We start from the raw sequence: 18,273 nt of genomic DNA on the forward strand, positions 1-18,273 counted from the left end.
TACAAGATAGATAAAGTATTTTTTTTTTCTAATTCAGCTATTTCCTGGAGCAATACTGTCTTAAATTGACAGCAGAGATCAAGTATTGCTTTTGAAGACCCAGAAAACTATTAAAGAAGAGCATTTGTGGAACTGCTAAAATGTGAAGCAAGAACTGAACATACACATGAGGTCAAATTTGTTGAAGAAAGCACCACACTGGACATTGAAAAAAGCTTGGAACAAAATTAATAATGGATAAACACTGAGTAAAAACTGACTATTATTACTAATAGAAAACTAATACAAATTAGAAATTGCTTTTGAATCATAGTTCAACAGAATCATCACAAAAAAAAAAGTAATGAAACTAGCCTTGACAAATTAGTTGATACAAACTATGTCCAAGCACATTAATGTTCCTGTGACTACAGTTACAAATTTCATTCAACCGTTTAGGTCACAGTGTTTAAGCCAACCTCCCTTCCAATATGACATGGCTGGAGCATTTTCCTCACAACGTGTGGACAAGAACAAGTGGCTGAACTGCTTAACTTGCCCCAGGGCCAAACGAGTTTGCCCCAAATGGAAGATGTAGGAGAATTAAAAAAATTAAATAAACTCAAAAAAACACCCAAACATCTGAGAACATAACTACTTTGTGTTATATATGAGCTATAGTTTTATATTATTTATAATTGTAAACGTTCATTAGGGACCAAAATGAAAAGCAAACGGTGTATAAAAACATCATTGCATCATTGCATCCTTGTCATTGATATTAAGGACAGTGTATTTCTCCTCATTTGGCATCTATTGACAGTGGTATGGCCAACGTGGGGTATTCGACTGGTATGGACTGAAGATCGTACAATGCAGGTAAGTTGGTAGCCAAAAACAGCCCTTTTACGTAAGAGATTTCTTTTTTAATAAAGTTGTTTCATTTTTTCAGGCACCCTAATCGTGACTATCATTTAAGTGGAAGTACATTTTTAAGTCTGGTCAAAGGCTTAAAATAACCGTTTTTTCCAACATTGGCTGGTAGCCCTTTGGAATAACATTAAAAGTCTTTATTCTGCAAACTTAATATTCCAATCGCTCAAAACTTCTTTGATCCTCGATGAAATCTTACATTCCTTACCATCTAATAATACACCTAGGGTCAATTTAATTCAGTTAATTTAACTCAATTTTCCTTTAAGCTTTCTAAATTTCAGCTGGCAGTTACAACACTGTTGTGTGTCTCAGTTGTTAAATAAAAACTGGCAGCTGGATCCGGTAATTCTACCTTAACTTATGGGAGAGGGGTTTGCTCAAAGGCACTATTTAAGTGATTAATTGTAAACTCCAGGGAGGTGAAATAAAACACTGTTCCAGTCCCCTTATTTTTCCAGACCCAAGGAAACTTAACATGCCGATTTAGCAGAAATTGTCTTTGGTGTTTTATTTCACAATTGTTGCTTATTTTACAAGGTTTTTGGCCTGGTTTTAGGTATTGGAGGAACATTAGCTATATTTGTAATGAATTAATACATGCTTCAGATCTGAGGTAGAAAACATCCCACCTCTCATCCACTGACAAGTCTGGGGGGGGGGACAAAAAAACAAAACAAAAAAAAACATTGGTCCAAGGATGGCTGACAGTTTGGCTCCGTTTGCTTTTCAGTTGCCCAACCAGGCATGTGCATCAGTCATGCCACTTGCCCAGAAACCGTTGTTCACTGGGCTGGACAATGGGTCAAGCATTACTGTTGAGCCCTGAACCAGATAAAGACTTTAAACAAGCCACAAAGTCCACAATACAGAACTTAAAAGGGCCATCAACAGAGAATTATAACTTTACAGACAATCTTAACAAGCAAGTGATGCTGAGCATGTTCAGCTGTACCTACATCTGAAACATGGATTTGGTAACCTGCTATGACGGAACATCGCAAAGACAAAGCAAGAAAAAAACCTGTAATGTGTGGCTTTGTTAAATGCTATAAAGACAGAAGTTAGGAAAATTCTTATTTCTATAAGAGTCATCTTTGAAGTTCAAATTGTATTAATGCTGTATACTAATCAACAGAAACCGGAGATAAACACCGGCTCTCTGGGCCACAAGGCTCGAAAAGGACATACATACATACTAATCAACGTCAGTCTGATGACATTCTGGCAATCAAAATAAGCAGCTTCAAAGACTGCATCAGGATCAAAGACTTATTACACATTAATCCGTTACAGGTAATCTGACACACTTTTGTGTGTAATTTCTCTCACAATATTCTAAATGAAAATCTAAATCGAGGCCTTAAGCCACGAAGACTTGATTTCAAAGGAAAAGTGTTTCCTACATAATCAATTAGTTCACATAAAGAGGTAGCAAGACACTTCAAAGAGAGCATTAATAAAGTATGAGCATATGCTTGGAGCTGTCCAGTCAGCACCACAGAAAAGTGATCCCAAGCTATATTTTCTTCAGCTTTATTGTTCACTGAATTAGTTGGAAATTGATCACAACAATATTGATTGCTACATAATTATTATATTGGGATGTGAACTTGAGTTGGAACATACCCAACAAAGCAGTCCAACACATTTTGTCAACAAAAGCAAGAATCAAGCATACATTTTTAAAAGTTGCAATCACTGGCCAACTATGTATGGTGCCCAAACCTTTGCAGTTGTTAGGCATTTTGAACTATAAATCCTCATCCTAATCTGCTTCTGTTTCTTTATGTAGTCCCTGACTGACTTAAAAATGTTCAGACAAAGGATCTCTGGCACCCATTGTGTCCTCTGAAGTTTGGCTTGTTTGTCTCATCACAAAAGGACATTTCTGTAAGACTGAAGCCATATGTGCATGATTCTTCTTATGCTGTTCAAAGCATACAGGAATGATCAGATGTTTCTCTGATGCTACTGTGTGATTTATTAGCATGTATTCAACCATGGGAAGAAACTCTTGAAATCTAAAATTGTATCAGTTGTCACATATACAGCCAGAAGTGGATGCCTATAGAATACTTAATTTATGTTTAAAAGCATATAATAAGACCACATCCTTGAGGTTTAAGTGAGTTTGGAGCTGATTCCAAGCATAAAGAGCAACATATTCAAATGCCCTTTTCTCCAGCTCAGTTTGGACTTTAGGAACAGCTAAAAGAAATGAGCCTTAGAAGCGAAGACTATAACTTCCAGAGCTTTTTCCTAGAATGTAAGCCTGTAGATAGGATGAAAGAATACCAAGATTAGCTTTCTAAATAAGTATATCCCAACGTCTAAGTCTATGGGAAGACAAAGAAGACCATCCGACCCGAGCATACAAAGTACAGTGCTGAGTAAAAGCTTTGAGATTAGCTCCATGGTAGACTGTATCCAGTGAATGCAGACATTGTGAGGAGACATGCATAAAAGCCATATCACCATAGTCCAGCACAGACATATAAGTAGCAGAGAAGTCTCTTTTTGGCTTCAAAAGAGAGGCAATACTTGGGCTTTTTCTAAAGAAAAAGCCCAATTTCAACTTAAGTTTTTAGTCAGTTGTTCAACACGCACAAAAGAGAGAGAAACGTCAATCAAAACCCCTAAGTGTCTGTATTGTGAGACTAGCCACTCACGGTAGACTTTGATTTTGCCTTGGATCATGTTTTGTTTTGTTGGCATTTAAGACTAGTTTCAAGCCACAAAAGGTGTGTTGAACATCATTGAAAGTGATCGAGGCCTACATGAGCATTTAAAGTCTGTGTTGTGTGTGTGTGTGTGTGTGTGTGTGTGTGTGTGTGTGTGTGTGTGTGTGTGTGTGTGTGTGTGTGTGTGTGTGTGTGTGTGTGTGTGTGTGCGTGCGTGCGTGCGTGTCCCCATGTTTGGGTGATTCTGAACAAAGCTATATTAGTATGATGTGTTTATTTTCCTTCCTTTTTAAATGTTATCCAGAACATTGCGGAGCACTTCAAACTGCATTTACATGAAAATTCTGCCAGATAATTAAATTTGAACTTGAATCATAATTGCTGCAGTATGTGGGTAGTGCTGTTGTCTGCACAAATGCATGTCAAGATCCTGCAGGGGCCTTGCTCTCACCTTACGATGGCCCTGACTCACCATATACAGATGAGGAACATTTACAGGAAAGAAAATTAGATTGGAAGATACAGCCAAACACAACCATACACACAAACACACTTTCCCTTTTTCCAGCACTGTCTCTCTGAAAGAGAGACACGAGCAGAGGGGGAGATTGAATTTAGTGAGTTCGATAAACAGTAACACACAAAACATACACACATGCCCGCTTGCACACAATACCCAGAGGGAGTTCCAGTCAAACAGCATGTATTCGTGCAGTCAACAACATTTGCTGGCTGCCTGCCTATATGGCAGCTCCTACTGGCACTGGTCCTCTTAGGCTAAAACTGGCAGTTATTAGCTACAATTTAGAGGACAGCTCATCGCATATAATCCAGGGGGACTTGTAACTGTAGCACCTGCAATAAAATATTTTTCACACCTCTTTTGCTGCAGCTGGATGATAGGTTTGTATCCTTAAATGTCAAGGATTTCAGGCAACACTTAAATAATCTTTATACTGCTCTTTTATTTTCATGTTGTAATTAGCAGGCTTTGTATATAACACAGTTGTTGCCTTAGATGAAAAAAAAAAAAATGCTTAATATGACTTAAGTACGTTGAGCTGGCCCTGCCCACAATCTCTCTTCTGATTTGCTATACTATATAATGGACAATTTCAATATTGGGCCAATTCAACTATAAATGTTTGAACAAGAAAGCAAATTTCAGGAAGAGCAAGAGCTATTTATTCAAGGCCATATGTGTATCATAAAGGGACGACATTCACTTTCAACAGTATTAAAAACGTGATAGTAACTAATAATGTCAGCTTTGGGTTGGCATTATTACCAATTGATAATATCATCATCATGCCAATGTTAACTTAATCTAAGTAACAATTTGCTTAAGTTGGACAGCTGCCCAATTAGTCCTTACTCCATGGTCCTCATCCATAACACTGTGTACTTAGAGACCCACCTCTTGATTGCAAGAATTGCAAACAAAAGCAGGACAAGAAAACACATTAACAAAGTAAGTTAGTACCTGGGAAGGTGCTCAGGGCTTGTGCCAACCAGCTCGCCAAGGTCAACCTGTCTCTGGCCCAAGCTGTTATCCCACCCTGCCTGAAATCAGCTACAATCATCCCGATCCCCAAAAAATCACCCACTGCAACCCTCAATGACTTCCGCCCTGTAGCACTCACCCCAGTCATCACCAAGTGCTTTGAGAAACTGGTCTTAAAGCACATCAAAGCCTGTCTCCCCCCCACCCTGGACTCACACCAGTTTGCATACCGGGCAAACAGATCGACGGAAGACGCCATAAACATCGCACTCCACTCCGCGCTGAGTCACCTGGAGAAACAGGGGAGCTACGTGAGGATGCTCTTCGTCGACTTCAGCTCAGCCTTCAACACTATAATACCGGACATTCTAATCCCCAAGCTATCCACCCTGGGGATCCCACCATCCACCTGCTCCTGGATCAAAGACTTTCTGGTGAACCGACCCCAGCACGTGAAGCTCGGTCCTCACCTCTCCTCCCCCCGCACTCTCAGCACTGGCTCTCCTCAGGGCTGTGTGCTGAGCCCACTTCTGTACTCGCTCTACACATCGGACTGCAGCCCCGCCCACCCAGAGAACGTCATTGTCAAGTTTGCTGATGACACAACGGTGGTGGGGCTGATCACAGGGGGAAACGAGGCGGCCTACAGAGATGAGGTCCTTAAACTTGGTGAGTGGTGTGCACTGAACAACCTGGCACTGAACACCACCAAAACCAAGGAGCTCATCCTGGATTTCAGGCGGAATCGAGCCGCCCCCGTCCCCCTGCACATCAACGGTGAATGTGTGGAGCAAGTGCAGTCCTTCAAGTTCCTGGGCGTCCACATCACTGCAGACCTCTCCTGGTCTGTCAACACCACTGCACTGGTGAAGAAGGCTCAGCAGCGGCTGCACTTCCTGAGGGTGCTCAGGAAGGAGCGCCTGAACACAAAGCTGCTGGTGGCCTTCTACCGGTCCACCATCGAGAGCTTGCTGACCTGCCGTGACAGTGTGGCACTCCAGCTGCACGGAGGCAGACAGGAAGAGGCTGCAGAGGGTGGCAAACACAGCACGGAAGATCATCGGCTGCCCTCTGCCCTCCCTGTCTGACATCTACAGCTCCCGCTGCCTCAACAGGGCAAGGAACATTTTAAAGGACAACACCCACCCCGGTTTCCACCTTTTTGACCTGTTGCCCTCTGGGAGGCGCTTCAGGTCCTTACGATCCCGAACCAACAGACTCAGGGACAGCTTCTTCCCCAAAGCTGTGAACTTTTTGAACTCATAAGCTACCTCACACTGTGCAATATTTCCTATTTCCTGTCCATAATGTCCCAATATTCCTTACCTATGTATGTGCAATACTTCCATCCTTTCAGTGCAATATTCTTCCACCCATCCAAGTGCAATATTCCTCCACCCATTCATGTACATTTTTATTTTATTCTCCCATTCACTCTTTCCTTATAGTGTATATATATATATTTATGTTTACTTTTTTTTGTTCATTTTTGTTGTGTACAGTTTACTTGATTATATAGTCTTGCATTTGTTTTGCACTTTGACGGAGCTGCTGCCTAATTCCATTGTAGAAATATAATGATAATAAAGGCTTTCTATTCTATTCTAAGCGTACAAGTAAAAAGACATGCTTGTTTTTGAGTAAAATTTGCAGAATATTCTGCATGAAAAATGAAGACTAAAACTGCAGACTCCTATTTTGATAAGACACTGCAAAATCATTATATAAAGTCAGTCCACATCTGTGACAGATTAAAACCTTTGGGAAGGACGTGAAGGCTCACAGAATTCGATTTTGTGTCCTTGATTTTCTCATTAACAGACTTGTGTCTGAAGTTACTTTTCTGAAACTGCTCTGCAGATTCGAAGCAGTGAAGCAGTGAAGCAGTGAAATTTACCATCACAGCCATAGCGGAGATGGCTAATTTTGATAATTATGTATCTTGTAAGACTTAAATTGATGTTATAAAGCCTCACGCGCAGCAGCTTACATATGTTTATCAACTAAAATAATTGGACTAAATATATGTCTAACATCCATAATCACAATGTGATTTTGAAAATTAAACTACTCCAGGAACATTTTCTTTAGGTGTCTGTCAGATATCAATCGTAGAAAGAAAACAGAGTGAACAGGGTGGTCACTTACATTTTTCATAAGCAGATGGAGTTTGTCGATGTCGCCGAGCTGCTGGAATTCTTTAAGTGTGAGACTCAAGTCACATGATGTCTCATACACTAGCGTTTCCATGGTGATCAAGTCATCACACAGGAGGCCAAGCCCCGGGATCTCTCGCTCCTTCCCGAGCCGCACCAGTGACAGGGCACAATCCACCTGGTGGACAGAGAGAAATGCAAACAAGTGAGAAGAAAAACAAAAAAAAAGTAGTGGGACATGAAGTACATGTGCTTTAATCACATGGTGTAACAAATTCTAACGAGTTGGACAAGACTTAATCGTAGGGCTTGTGTACAACTCTGCATTGTTCAGTGTTTAATTGGGTAATTTGACACGTTTAAATATTACTAAGTTAAGCTGCAGCAAGGATTCATGAAGATTAGGTTCAAAATGTCACAATTATGAAAATATGCCTGATAAACCACATATTATTCTATTGGCCAATAAAGGAAATGCTAGTTGGGAACGAGAAGCTGTCTGATTTGCCCTTTTACACAATGTCAAAATGTGAGAGTAGGATTCATTTTTCTTCTCATGTGTAGTTATCTTCTATGAGTAGATGGAATAACACCTTTACTGTACACACACTTCTTAGTATAAAACCTGTGTCAATGTTTCATGGTCTGGCCAACAATTATTTCCCAAGGCCAGCAAACAAAAACCCAAGGAAGGTACGTATGCAGTAGAGTACCATCAAAACAGGATAAAAAATTAAAAAAAATTGCTTGCCTTTCATTAACTTCCTATCACAGAAAGGTAACGCCTTGTAACTTTTCTCTAGTTAAACAATGATGAAACAACTGCATCTCCACACTATATGTCGACATCTGCAGCAAGAACTTTGTCATAACTGATGAATCTGTGCAGTAACTTTAGTTCACAAGACTTTGTTAACAACAGTAGAATGCTTTGCATGATACGTCGGCATTGTTTTAAAAATATCAGCCATCAGGAACTGATTATCTGCATTAATCATCGATGGATCCATACTGGTGAGAATGATCCAATTAATTATTCGATCACCATCAAAACTGTGCTTTGTGACACTCTTTTTAATCCCCTTTCATCCTCTTGCATCATTCTGTCTTGTTACAAATCTTATCAAACACACTTAGGCGGCAGGCAAATAAAGAGGCTGTTGGCATCAATGTGAGCACTGAACTAGGATATGGAAAAATCAACAATATACTAACCGATCGCAAGCCAAATAATACCCATCAGTCTTTACAAATATCCAATCGTTAGTCTTCCCTCAATAAAACTGAGAAGATTTGGGCTTCCTGCTGCTCCGATCAATACAATTCCATCCAGAAGAGCAACCGATCAATTTGCGACCACCTTTATGCTGGCAGTGCGGCTGCCCAGTCAATTGTCAGCCACCTGTGGATGCTGGCCGATCAATGGCAGATGCCACTGGGCCCCTGTGTGATTGCTTTCTCTCCACGTTGTGCGTCGAGTACTCCTCTTTTGCTTCGAGTCTTTCACACAAGCATGCAACACACATACAGATTCTGCAACCTTGTCATCTACAGCTTATCTTAACACATTTTTTGCTGAATGAATAATTGCACATATTCGCTCGCTAGATGTGCACACAGAAACACAACAAGAAAAGCCCAGTCACCTAAACTCAGTGCCGGAGCAATTACCGGTAGCTACAGGAATGAGGCAGAAGTGTATTGATCTAACCGAGAGGACACATTCTCCCCTCCATCTCCGCCCCTCACTACTGCTGTAGAGATGGATTCCCCCAGCAAACAATTCAGATGCTAAAATATCACACTTTTTAATTAGGACTTGGCCTACCAACCCCTCCCCCCATTATTGTCTGTGCCATGACACTTTCAGTCTCTCCTCCCCTCCGTGTGTCAGCTCAGTCTCCTTGCCCAGGCAGATTTCACAGTTTTCACTGTAATTTTCCAACTCAATTAGAGTCTCCTTTGTCTTTCAGCCCCATGCCATCTCCATCCTCTTTCAGACATCATTTTAACATATTCTCTTCACCTCCCCCCAATGTCTATCCTGCTCTCCTCTCTTCCTGCCACCTCATTCGGTTACCACAGTTAGCCTCGGTGTGAACTCCCTGCCTGGCTGGCTCCCTGCCGTCCTCGTGTGCCAGCTTGCCCTCTCTCCCCTATCTGATTTTTAAGGCATTCTCTTTCTTGTTTGATTTCATTCCCAGCTCACCAGCCATTTGCATTTCATTTTCCTTTATTCGTACCCCTTCACTTTCGCACAGCGACAGATTTTCTTTTACACAAACTGTTCCTTCAAGAGGTTCTTTATGTTGTTTTTTTTTTGTTTTGTTTTTTAACCTCAACACCTTTCAGTCCTTGGCTCTTATCTTTTGTGTGTGTAATACAGTAACTTAACCAGAAATGCTGCATCGTACCAACATTTTTTCTCATTTCTCTCTCTTGGTTGTGCTCCCTTTTCAAGCCTTTTCAAGCTGGTCTTTCTGTCTCTGAGCCATGTTGTCGGTCAATTTTCCCCTCCAGTGTCTTGCTTCCAGCAACTCTGCCTGGTTTAGAGCACTCCAGCTCCCTCTGATGTGGCACCTTTTAATCAAGCCCCATTCTCACACATGAAACTGCTCTCCCAAGCATAAACAAGAGCCAGATGAGAGATAGTAGGAAAAAAAAAAAACACAGAAAATGTCACTTTTCCTTCTTGACTTCACTATGTGGAGAAAAAAGAAATGTGTTAAAAAGCAGAAGACGTAAGACTTAAGGACAGTCTCAAGAGGCTCCTGGAGTAAAGTGTGAGAGAGCAAAAGGATATGAAATCTAATTAAAAAGGAACAAGGGACATAATGAAAAAAAAAAGCTGGTGTGATTCCTTTAGATTAACAAAGACTACATTTTTCAACAACTCTCTCAGTCACTCTTTCTCTCTCGAGTGGATGATGATGAAAGGCACGATTTCCCAGTTGTCTACAAAAATGAGCAATGGACCCCCAAATCTCTATTCCTCCATCCTCTCAGTGCCAAATGAAAGGGATGAAATGGAGAAATGAAGGGGAACGATATGACTGCACCCTAGTTAGTCCTTTCACAGAGACAAAAGAGAGTGCTGTGACAACCTTGATCCATCAGCATGAAGGAGGTTAAGAGGAGACAGAGCTGCAATGTGTATAATATGGGTGAAGGCGGTGGGCAGCTCCAGCATTCATATCCCCATTACTCCACTAAACAAGTCCTATCAAATCCTATTTTTCAGCCACGCCATCAAAACACAGATGACAGAAGCTCTGGTTTCTCTTCATTACAAGTCCATATGGCAAATATGATAATAGCTGTCACAAACAGGATCAAAGTGACCTTGACTGATGGAGGGTGGCAACATATCTTCTGCGGTCCGATATTTTTGCTTGCCATATTGTTCTGCCTCCAATTACTTAACAGTAGTGTGCAACATCAATTATCTTCCCAATAGCCAGATGTCTATTGCCTAATTTCTGCTGCTGCCCTTCTGCAACTCGCAATCAAACACAGCGGACCGGAGAAAGCATCTTAATAAGATGTGTAAGATGCTTCATTTTAAATGGAGGAATTTCCAGCAGTCAAAGTTGATTTTCCTCCAGGAGAAAGGTGAAGAAGAAGACGGCAAATTGAAGGTGTCTTGATAAAAGTGTGTCAACATGGTAGCTGGTTTTTTGAACAGAGCTCTCTCTTGATTTCCAGCCACTTCTGGAGATGCACTGATAAAGACGGAGGAACACTGTGCATGACATTTACGCTATCTATATTAGGAGGAATGAGTGCTAACAGCTGTTTTAATAAAGGAATAAATAGTAAACCTGCTGTGGAAAAAGCGCTACGATGTAAAAACCTTGTAAATACTGTCAATAAAATCTACACACTCTAGAGCTGTCTGCAAAGAGATATGAAAGGTTCTTGTGTTGCAATTACCTACAACAAATACCGGGCAAGTCAGATAGGATCATGGAGTGTTGACAGACATATGTAGATGCAGCTGTCCTTACTTTACCAAACGTATTCTTGCTTGGAAATGGTTATAGTGCCCGTCCCATTCACATTTATTTCAACTAATGCAGAACATACCACATCAACTAAATCGGCAAATGTTCCTCTGATTGGTTGTATTTCTATGCAATATCAACCCAAGCCGGATTAGTCTGTACCTGATGGTATTGCCCCTTTGATATCAAAGTCAAATCCCCAGGTATCAGATTAATTCTTTGTAACGAAGAAGAAATTAATGAGAAAACCGTCCAGGCTAAAGTGAATGTGCTGTTGGTCTCTATTGTGCACTTTATGATTTGGCGCTCTTGTTTCCGTGCTTTTATTTATTAGTGCATTCTGTCAAATTTTTAAATATTATGGTTATTATGTCTTATTTCAATTAATCTTAATATTGTATCTGCTTAGCACTTTACCTGCCCAGGGACTACAGGCGGAAATTAGCAATTGTTGCTATAACCTGGCTCAAAGCATCTCTTCTTGTTTTACAAGATTAATGTTTTTTTTGTGCATTATCCCTGTTTTAAATAAATAAATTCAATCAAAAAAATCAGTCAGGCACCTCAAAAGTGTCCGTACCTGTCTGGAGCAGGACTCAATGTCCTGAGTTCTGCTCTGGTACCAGTCGGTGAGGAGCTCGATGGAAGGTGTAGCTGTACGGAACCTCAGCAGATCTGGAGACTCTTCATACAGGAGACAATCATCTTCTGACAAGCTCTGGTCCAGGCCCACTCTGGTAAAGTTGTGGAGAAGATGTTTTTCTTACAGTTAACGAATAGGCAACATGTTTATCTTGCTAAAACAGATTATTTATGTCACTCAAGTCCTATTCCCATCCTGTAAAGTTTCATTCTTGAACAAAATCCATAACACGTGCAACGCATCAATGAGGTAATGTCTGAGTGCACTAACCCTGCACCATCCTCTCACACACAAAAGTACTCATTTACAACTGAAAATAGTCCAAAAGAAATAAACCGTTAGTTCACCTGCAGTGCCCTCCTTCTTAAGGAGATGATGAAGCTTTTATTGAAAATGAAAGTGACACATTTATGAACCATTTTTAGTGGTTTAGAAGTTGAGCGGGGTGAGCTTGTAGAAGAGAGGTTCAAAATGTCGAGCACTTGTGTTCAGTCAGTCTGACAAATTCCCCGCTTCGTTTTTTTATTTATTTTTTTCTAAGGTTTTAGATAACAACATATTGAATATCTCCTTAACTGTAAATGAGGGAGTAAAGCAAAGAGACAGATAAAAAAAACAGACATGAAAAGGAAAAGTGAGTAGGACAAAAACAAGACTGAAAAAAAACACAAGCGAGCAAAACATCTTCCTAAAACCTTACTGGCATTGCTATAGTGCCAAGAACATTATCCAAATTTACTGTCATCCCTGGCCAAATTTACCACAATATTCTACTGGAATTACAACTCCAACTCCATTCCGAAGAATGATTAAAAGAAAAAAGAGCTGGCTAAATAAAACTGTAAATAAAGCTGGCCTCCCCACAGTCGCAGGCAAATGGCACAAACTGGCAGCGCAACAATATCGGGTGTTAGTTTGTTACGCCTCTGTTGAACATTTGGATAATAGGATGTCATGTTTTGTTTCGCTTAACGATGCCAACACAAGCATCTGTCCTGTAGAGAACCAGAATATTAACCATTCTGCACAGCGAGGGGGTTTCCCATCAAAGGTATGAACAAAGTTTATGATGCTGCATTAAGTCAATTTTGTCTAACTGTTGGGCTTAATAAAGCTTTATGTGCGGCGCTAAAAATTGATCAACATCGATGTGAACCATTTACCTGCACTCGTCTGCTTCGCACCAGTCCATCTCCCTGTGTCTCTGCTCATCCCACGCAATCAGCGCCAACTCTCCTTCGTCATCCAGACTGCAAAAGAAAGAAATATACAGATAGAAGTTGAGGTTTTTTTTTTAAATAAGCATACACAAATGTTAATATCAGAACTAATCTTAAACCAAAAGTTGATGAAAAACTGAATGAAAAAAAAATTAACTGCAGTAAGCAAGAGAGAGGAAAGAAAGAAAGAAAGAAAGAAAGAAAGAAAGAAAGAAAGAAAGAAAGAAAGAAAGAAAGAAAGAAAGAAAGAAAGAAAGAAGAAAGAAAGAAAGAAAGAAAGAAAGAAAGAAAGAAAGAAAGAAATGAGCAAGAAAGAAAGAAAGAAATGAGCAAGAAAGAAAGAAAGAAATGAGCAAGAAAGAAAGAAAGAAAGAAATGAGCAAGAAAGAAATGAGCAAGAAAGAAAGAAAGAAAGAAAGAAAGAAAGAAAGAAAGAAAGAAAGAAAGAAAGAAAGAAAGAAAGAAAGAAAGAAAGAAAGAAAGAAAGAAAGAAAGAAAGAAAGAAATGAGCAAGAAAGAAAGAAAGAAATGAGCAAGAAAGAAAGAAAGAAATGAGCAAGAAAGAAAGAAAGAAATGAGCAAGAAAGAAAGAAAGAAAGAAATGAGCAAGAAAGAAAGAAAGAAAGAAAGAAAGAAAGAAATGAGCAAGAAAGAAAGAAAGAAAGAAAGAAAGAAGGAAAGAAAGAAAGAAGGAAAGAAAGAAAGAAAGAAAGAAAGAAAGAAAGAAAGAAAGAAAGAAAGAAAGAAAGAAAGAAAGAAAGAAAGAAAGAAAGAAAGAAAGAAAGAAAGAAAGAAAGAAAGAAAGAAAGAAAGAAAGAAAGAAAGAAAGAAAGAAAGAAAGAAAGAAAGAAAGAAAAATGGAGAAATCACAACAATAAACAAGTCAAGGAATTTCTGAAGAGTCTGAGTTTTGCCTGGGTTGTAAATAGTGCAGACTTTTATTTTCTGAATGCCATACTGGTGCTGAGCTTTACTTCTTCCAAGTCTCCTTGAGGTTGACAGATCAGAGGAAGATAAATAAGTAACACACAAGGAAAGAGGCCAACATGAAGAACGGCTCCGTAACCTCACATGTCAGTGCTGACAAGTGTTGGACACAAGCACACCAGCACCTGAACCTACATGAATACATGCACCTATGCTGAGATCGGAGAGCATTTATCTTCTTTTTTTTGTTCTCTCTAGGAGTAATGTGTCTCTCCTTGTTATCTATTCATCTCTGGGCAGAAGAAAATGTGTACCGCACTGGAAAACTCAAAGAGATGGTGAGAGTTACAAATCATCTCCAGCTTCGGTCCAGTGAAAGGCCAACCGCACACATGCTGCTGCAGCTTTTGCAGAGCCATGAATCCAGTCCAATCTCAAAATGCACGGGGAGAGAGTGGCAGCTATGATTTACATCAAATGATAAAAGTAGAAGACTTCTACCAGCAAGTCGGAGCAATTTCATCCATAAAGACACGGATTTTAACACTCACATAACAGTGATTGAAAAGTCGGAGATTTCCTTTTACTGTGTTTCCTTCACTCCCTGGTCTTCATTCCTCATTAAAGACAGCCAAGTTAGAGAGTCAAGAGTAAATATTGGTAAAAGTGCTCAGATATCGATAGGAATAAATTATTCTGTGCCGACTGATCTACTTCATTTCAGAGAGGAAGGGAGTCAAGGGTGAAGCGGATATGCAAAGCAAACCTGGAGTTGGTCCCTACCCCTCCTCCTCCTCTTCCTCCTCCTCCCCTCCTATCAAGCTGCAAGCAAAGTTTTCAACAAAGCAACTTCTCTCCATGTTTCCTCCAGTGTCGAGGTCCCCATGCAGGCCTGATCAATATTACAGAAGAATGCTGCACTTCCATCCCCACCCCTCCTCCAAATGAGACAGGACTTCGGTATATATAGTGAGCTCCAAACAGATGGCGAGAGCAGGCTCCGTCTGCTGCAGTGTGGGAGCGAGTGCTGGTGGAGCAGCAGTTGGTAAGTCACAAGCTGGGGAAATAGGAAAGTGCCCCCCTGCAGCAGTGCCATGATGGATGCTCACTGCAGAGGTGCAACTGCCTGACCTCCATACAAACTCAGACATGGCTAATAAAAGCAAGCTACAAAACTCTGAGTGTGCCCGTACGTGTGTGTATAGGTGAGAATAATTATCCCTACATGGTATATCTCATGACTCTAGCAGAACCTACACTTTAATACTGTTTCTTTGTAAAAAAAAAAAAAAAAAGGCCATGTATTTTTGGGCTACATTTAATATTACACGCGAGAATATCTGCAATGCGAAGGAAATGAAGACAAGTTAGGGGAATGTACAGGATTCCTCCCACCCCACCCTTTATCTTACCGTCCCATGGTAAAAATATACTGCAAAGGGAAAACGAGAAGGGAAAAAAAGAAGAAGTGCGCACACACACATATACAGAGAATTGCAATTGTTGCATCACCCGTTGTTTCATTTGAAGGTGTTCAGTGTCTGAATGTAAATTTAAAAGTGGCAATTAAGTCAGTCCTGACTCTACATGTGTGAAGCAGGATAACAAGCATGTGTGTGTGTGCGTGTGCGTGTGTGAGAGCGAGAGAGAGAACAGCAAAAAGATTCCTGCTGTGTATAGACGAAAAAAAAAAACAGAGTACGTGAGAAAGACCTGGGGACGCCAGCTCCTCCAAAGGTGTTATTCCAGTTTTGGAGGTGATTTTAATTTGAAACTGACATGTGAGACTTCTGCATTCTTGGGAGGTTACACTTCAGCTGTAGTGGATGTATCTCTACTACACCGTCACCATGTTTGATATGCCAGTTGGAGTACGCCAGTGGGGATTTCAGTTAATCGTCACTATTGATGAGTCCCAGCAAAGCCCTAACACATAGAGAAGCCACCTGGAGCAATCACAACGCTAACATCTATAAGGGGGCCTAAAACCACACCGTGTGGATCTCTCATTAACTTTCCCTCACATAACAGAAGGTCATATTTTACATTATCTTTCATTTCGACAAATTACTTTTCGTTGCAGTTAACAGTTTAAAAAAAAAAAGAAAAAAAGGCTAGAATTACTTAGCAGGGCACATTATGAAGAGTGTATGGAAAAAAAAAACTGCAAATGGGAGTTGCTTTATAGACTACAACACCGATTGATCATCTCAATAATTACAAACCCAGTCTACAAAGGGTTAAGCTATCTAGCATGGAGTTTCAAGAAAGAAAAGGTCTCCTGAGGACTACTGGTGCAGTTCACTGCTACTGTTACAGGTGAGCACGTTTACAAGAGTCACATGACTGATTTTAAACTGAGTGTCCTTATATAAAAATACTCAGCTTACCCATAGTCAACGATTATTGCATTCTACATGCCTTCCTTCCTGAAAATTCCTCCTATTCATGAAAATGAAGGCATGTTGGGTACTTAAGAGCCCTTCCATGGCATCTTGCTTTGCCTCTTGAACCTGTGTCACTTTAGTGATTTCAGGACCATGGACAAGGCCAGTGAAAATGTTCACTGTGAAATCCAAGTTACAGAATCCATATTACATTGAAAAGAACGAGAACAGTTGTATAAGCGATTTCTTTGGCCTAACTCTAATTTCATCCATTATTAATTTTTCTGAACTTTTAAAGGCTTGAGTCAAGCCAATTTGACTTCCTTGTTTTTTGTTCTTAAAAGGGGACCTATTATGGCATCTAATCCCTATTTTAAACAGGCCTTGAATCTCTTAAAAACAAGCTTTTGATTGTTTTGGCTAAATAAATTAGAAATTCAGCCTCTGAGCCATTATGACTGTGGTCATATTTTGTAGTCTGTCTGCTGTGTGTGTGTGTGTGTGTGTGTGTGTGTGCCCTGTGGTTTTCTTGTGTTAATTTAATATGCAGATAGGTGTGTGCCACAGCCGTGCGGTCATTGGGAGTTGTTGTTGTTCCTGCAAGAGTTAGTTGTGGGCGTGGTTTCACGCATCGGAGGCCAACCAATGCAAATTGCATTTCGGTTACGTAACGAAAGGGAGCAGAATCTGAACGGCTCGTAGAAGCCACATCACACTGGACGGCTCATCCGGGCGGCTGTACAGACACTGCAGAATTTGGTTGCTTTGCTTTCCTCCTTCTCTGAGCTGCCAGGCTGAGGGGAGACCACTTTATATATGTTAAAGCAAGAGAAAATGTGTTTTTCATAATAGGTCCCCTTTAAAGAAGTATTACCTTCTATTCTAAAGTGATGAAGTCTTTGAAGCCTTTGAGAGTCACCATGACCTCAATCACCCAGTCTGCACTCTTATTCTTTTTGAGACCTTTCAATACTGTTAAGAAAAGTGCTAATTTAATAACCTTTTTTTTTTTTCAAATCATAATTCTACAACATAACGTAACATGTCACTAGACTTAATGTGTTCTGAGAACATGTTCCTCTGACTCCAACACAATCAAGACAAGGCAAGAAACCCTCTTCCTTCAACCACAAGCTCTGCTGTCAGAACTGCCGTGTCCAACTCCTGTCTTTGGTTGCAAAAAAAGAACGAAATTGCATCACGGCAAATCATCAGAAACCCATGTTCTGCACTCTAAAAAACAAGAGCTTGTGAAGCTCTATCATATTCATATATAACAAGATCATCTGCTACCTTTTCCGTATTTTAGATCTGTATTTTCTTCAATCCCTAAACAGGATTTGTGCTGGTTTTAAATTCCTTGTTTCTGAAAGTTTGTTTTTTTTCTCTAATAATCCACTTTTTTAATACTTGTGAGCATTTGCCTGCATCTTACCAGGCTTCAGGCAGCAAGATGGTATACTCATGTGGAGAGGTGGTTTCTGGGAAGTTGTAAAGGATAGCCAGTCGATGCTGAAGTAGTTCTGCTCCATGATACGTGAAGAGAATATCCAGAGCCTGCACATTACTCTCCTGCAGGCAAACAATGCATGTGACAAAAATATTAAGGATTGCTCAAATTACATTAAACTTTAAACACAGACAAAAAAAGCACCTTACATCTCACTTAACTCAGCTAAGTGAGACGGTATGATTACATTATCTTTCTTATTTAACACAAAATAATACGTTTTGATCAACTGATTAATGAGGAAAATTGAATAAAATCAGAAATTGATCAAAGAGACTCAAGTGTATCATCACATAATACTTTATATTGCTGGCCTCAAATGATGA

The 18,273-nt window shown here is 40.1% G+C and overlaps 1 protein-coding gene across 2 annotated transcripts in view; it reads right to left on the bottom strand.

Moving 5' to 3' along the window:
• Positions 1 to 18,273, bottom strand: part of nbas (NBAS subunit of NRZ tethering complex) — a 194,915-nt gene that overhangs the window by 138,365 nt on the left and 38,277 nt on the right. For both annotated transcript variants that reach the window (XM_061746583.1, XM_061746582.1), the window contains exons 21-24: positions 17,873 to 18,009; positions 13,067 to 13,153; positions 11,841 to 11,994; positions 7,249 to 7,434 (exon numbers count right to left, since the gene is read on the bottom strand). In XM_061746583.1, the coding sequence (XP_061602567.1) occupies positions 7,249 to 7,434; positions 11,841 to 11,994; positions 13,067 to 13,153; positions 17,873 to 18,009 (564 nt within the window). The remainder of the gene's footprint in view (positions 1 to 7,248; positions 7,435 to 11,840; positions 11,995 to 13,066; positions 13,154 to 17,872; positions 18,010 to 18,273) is intronic.

The sequence above is a fragment of the Cololabis saira genome, chromosome 18 (genome assembly GCF_033807715.1).
Source record: "Cololabis saira isolate AMF1-May2022 chromosome 18, fColSai1.1, whole genome shotgun sequence".
In the NCBI taxonomy this organism is placed as follows: domain Eukaryota; kingdom Metazoa; phylum Chordata; class Actinopteri; order Beloniformes; family Belonidae; genus Cololabis; species Cololabis saira.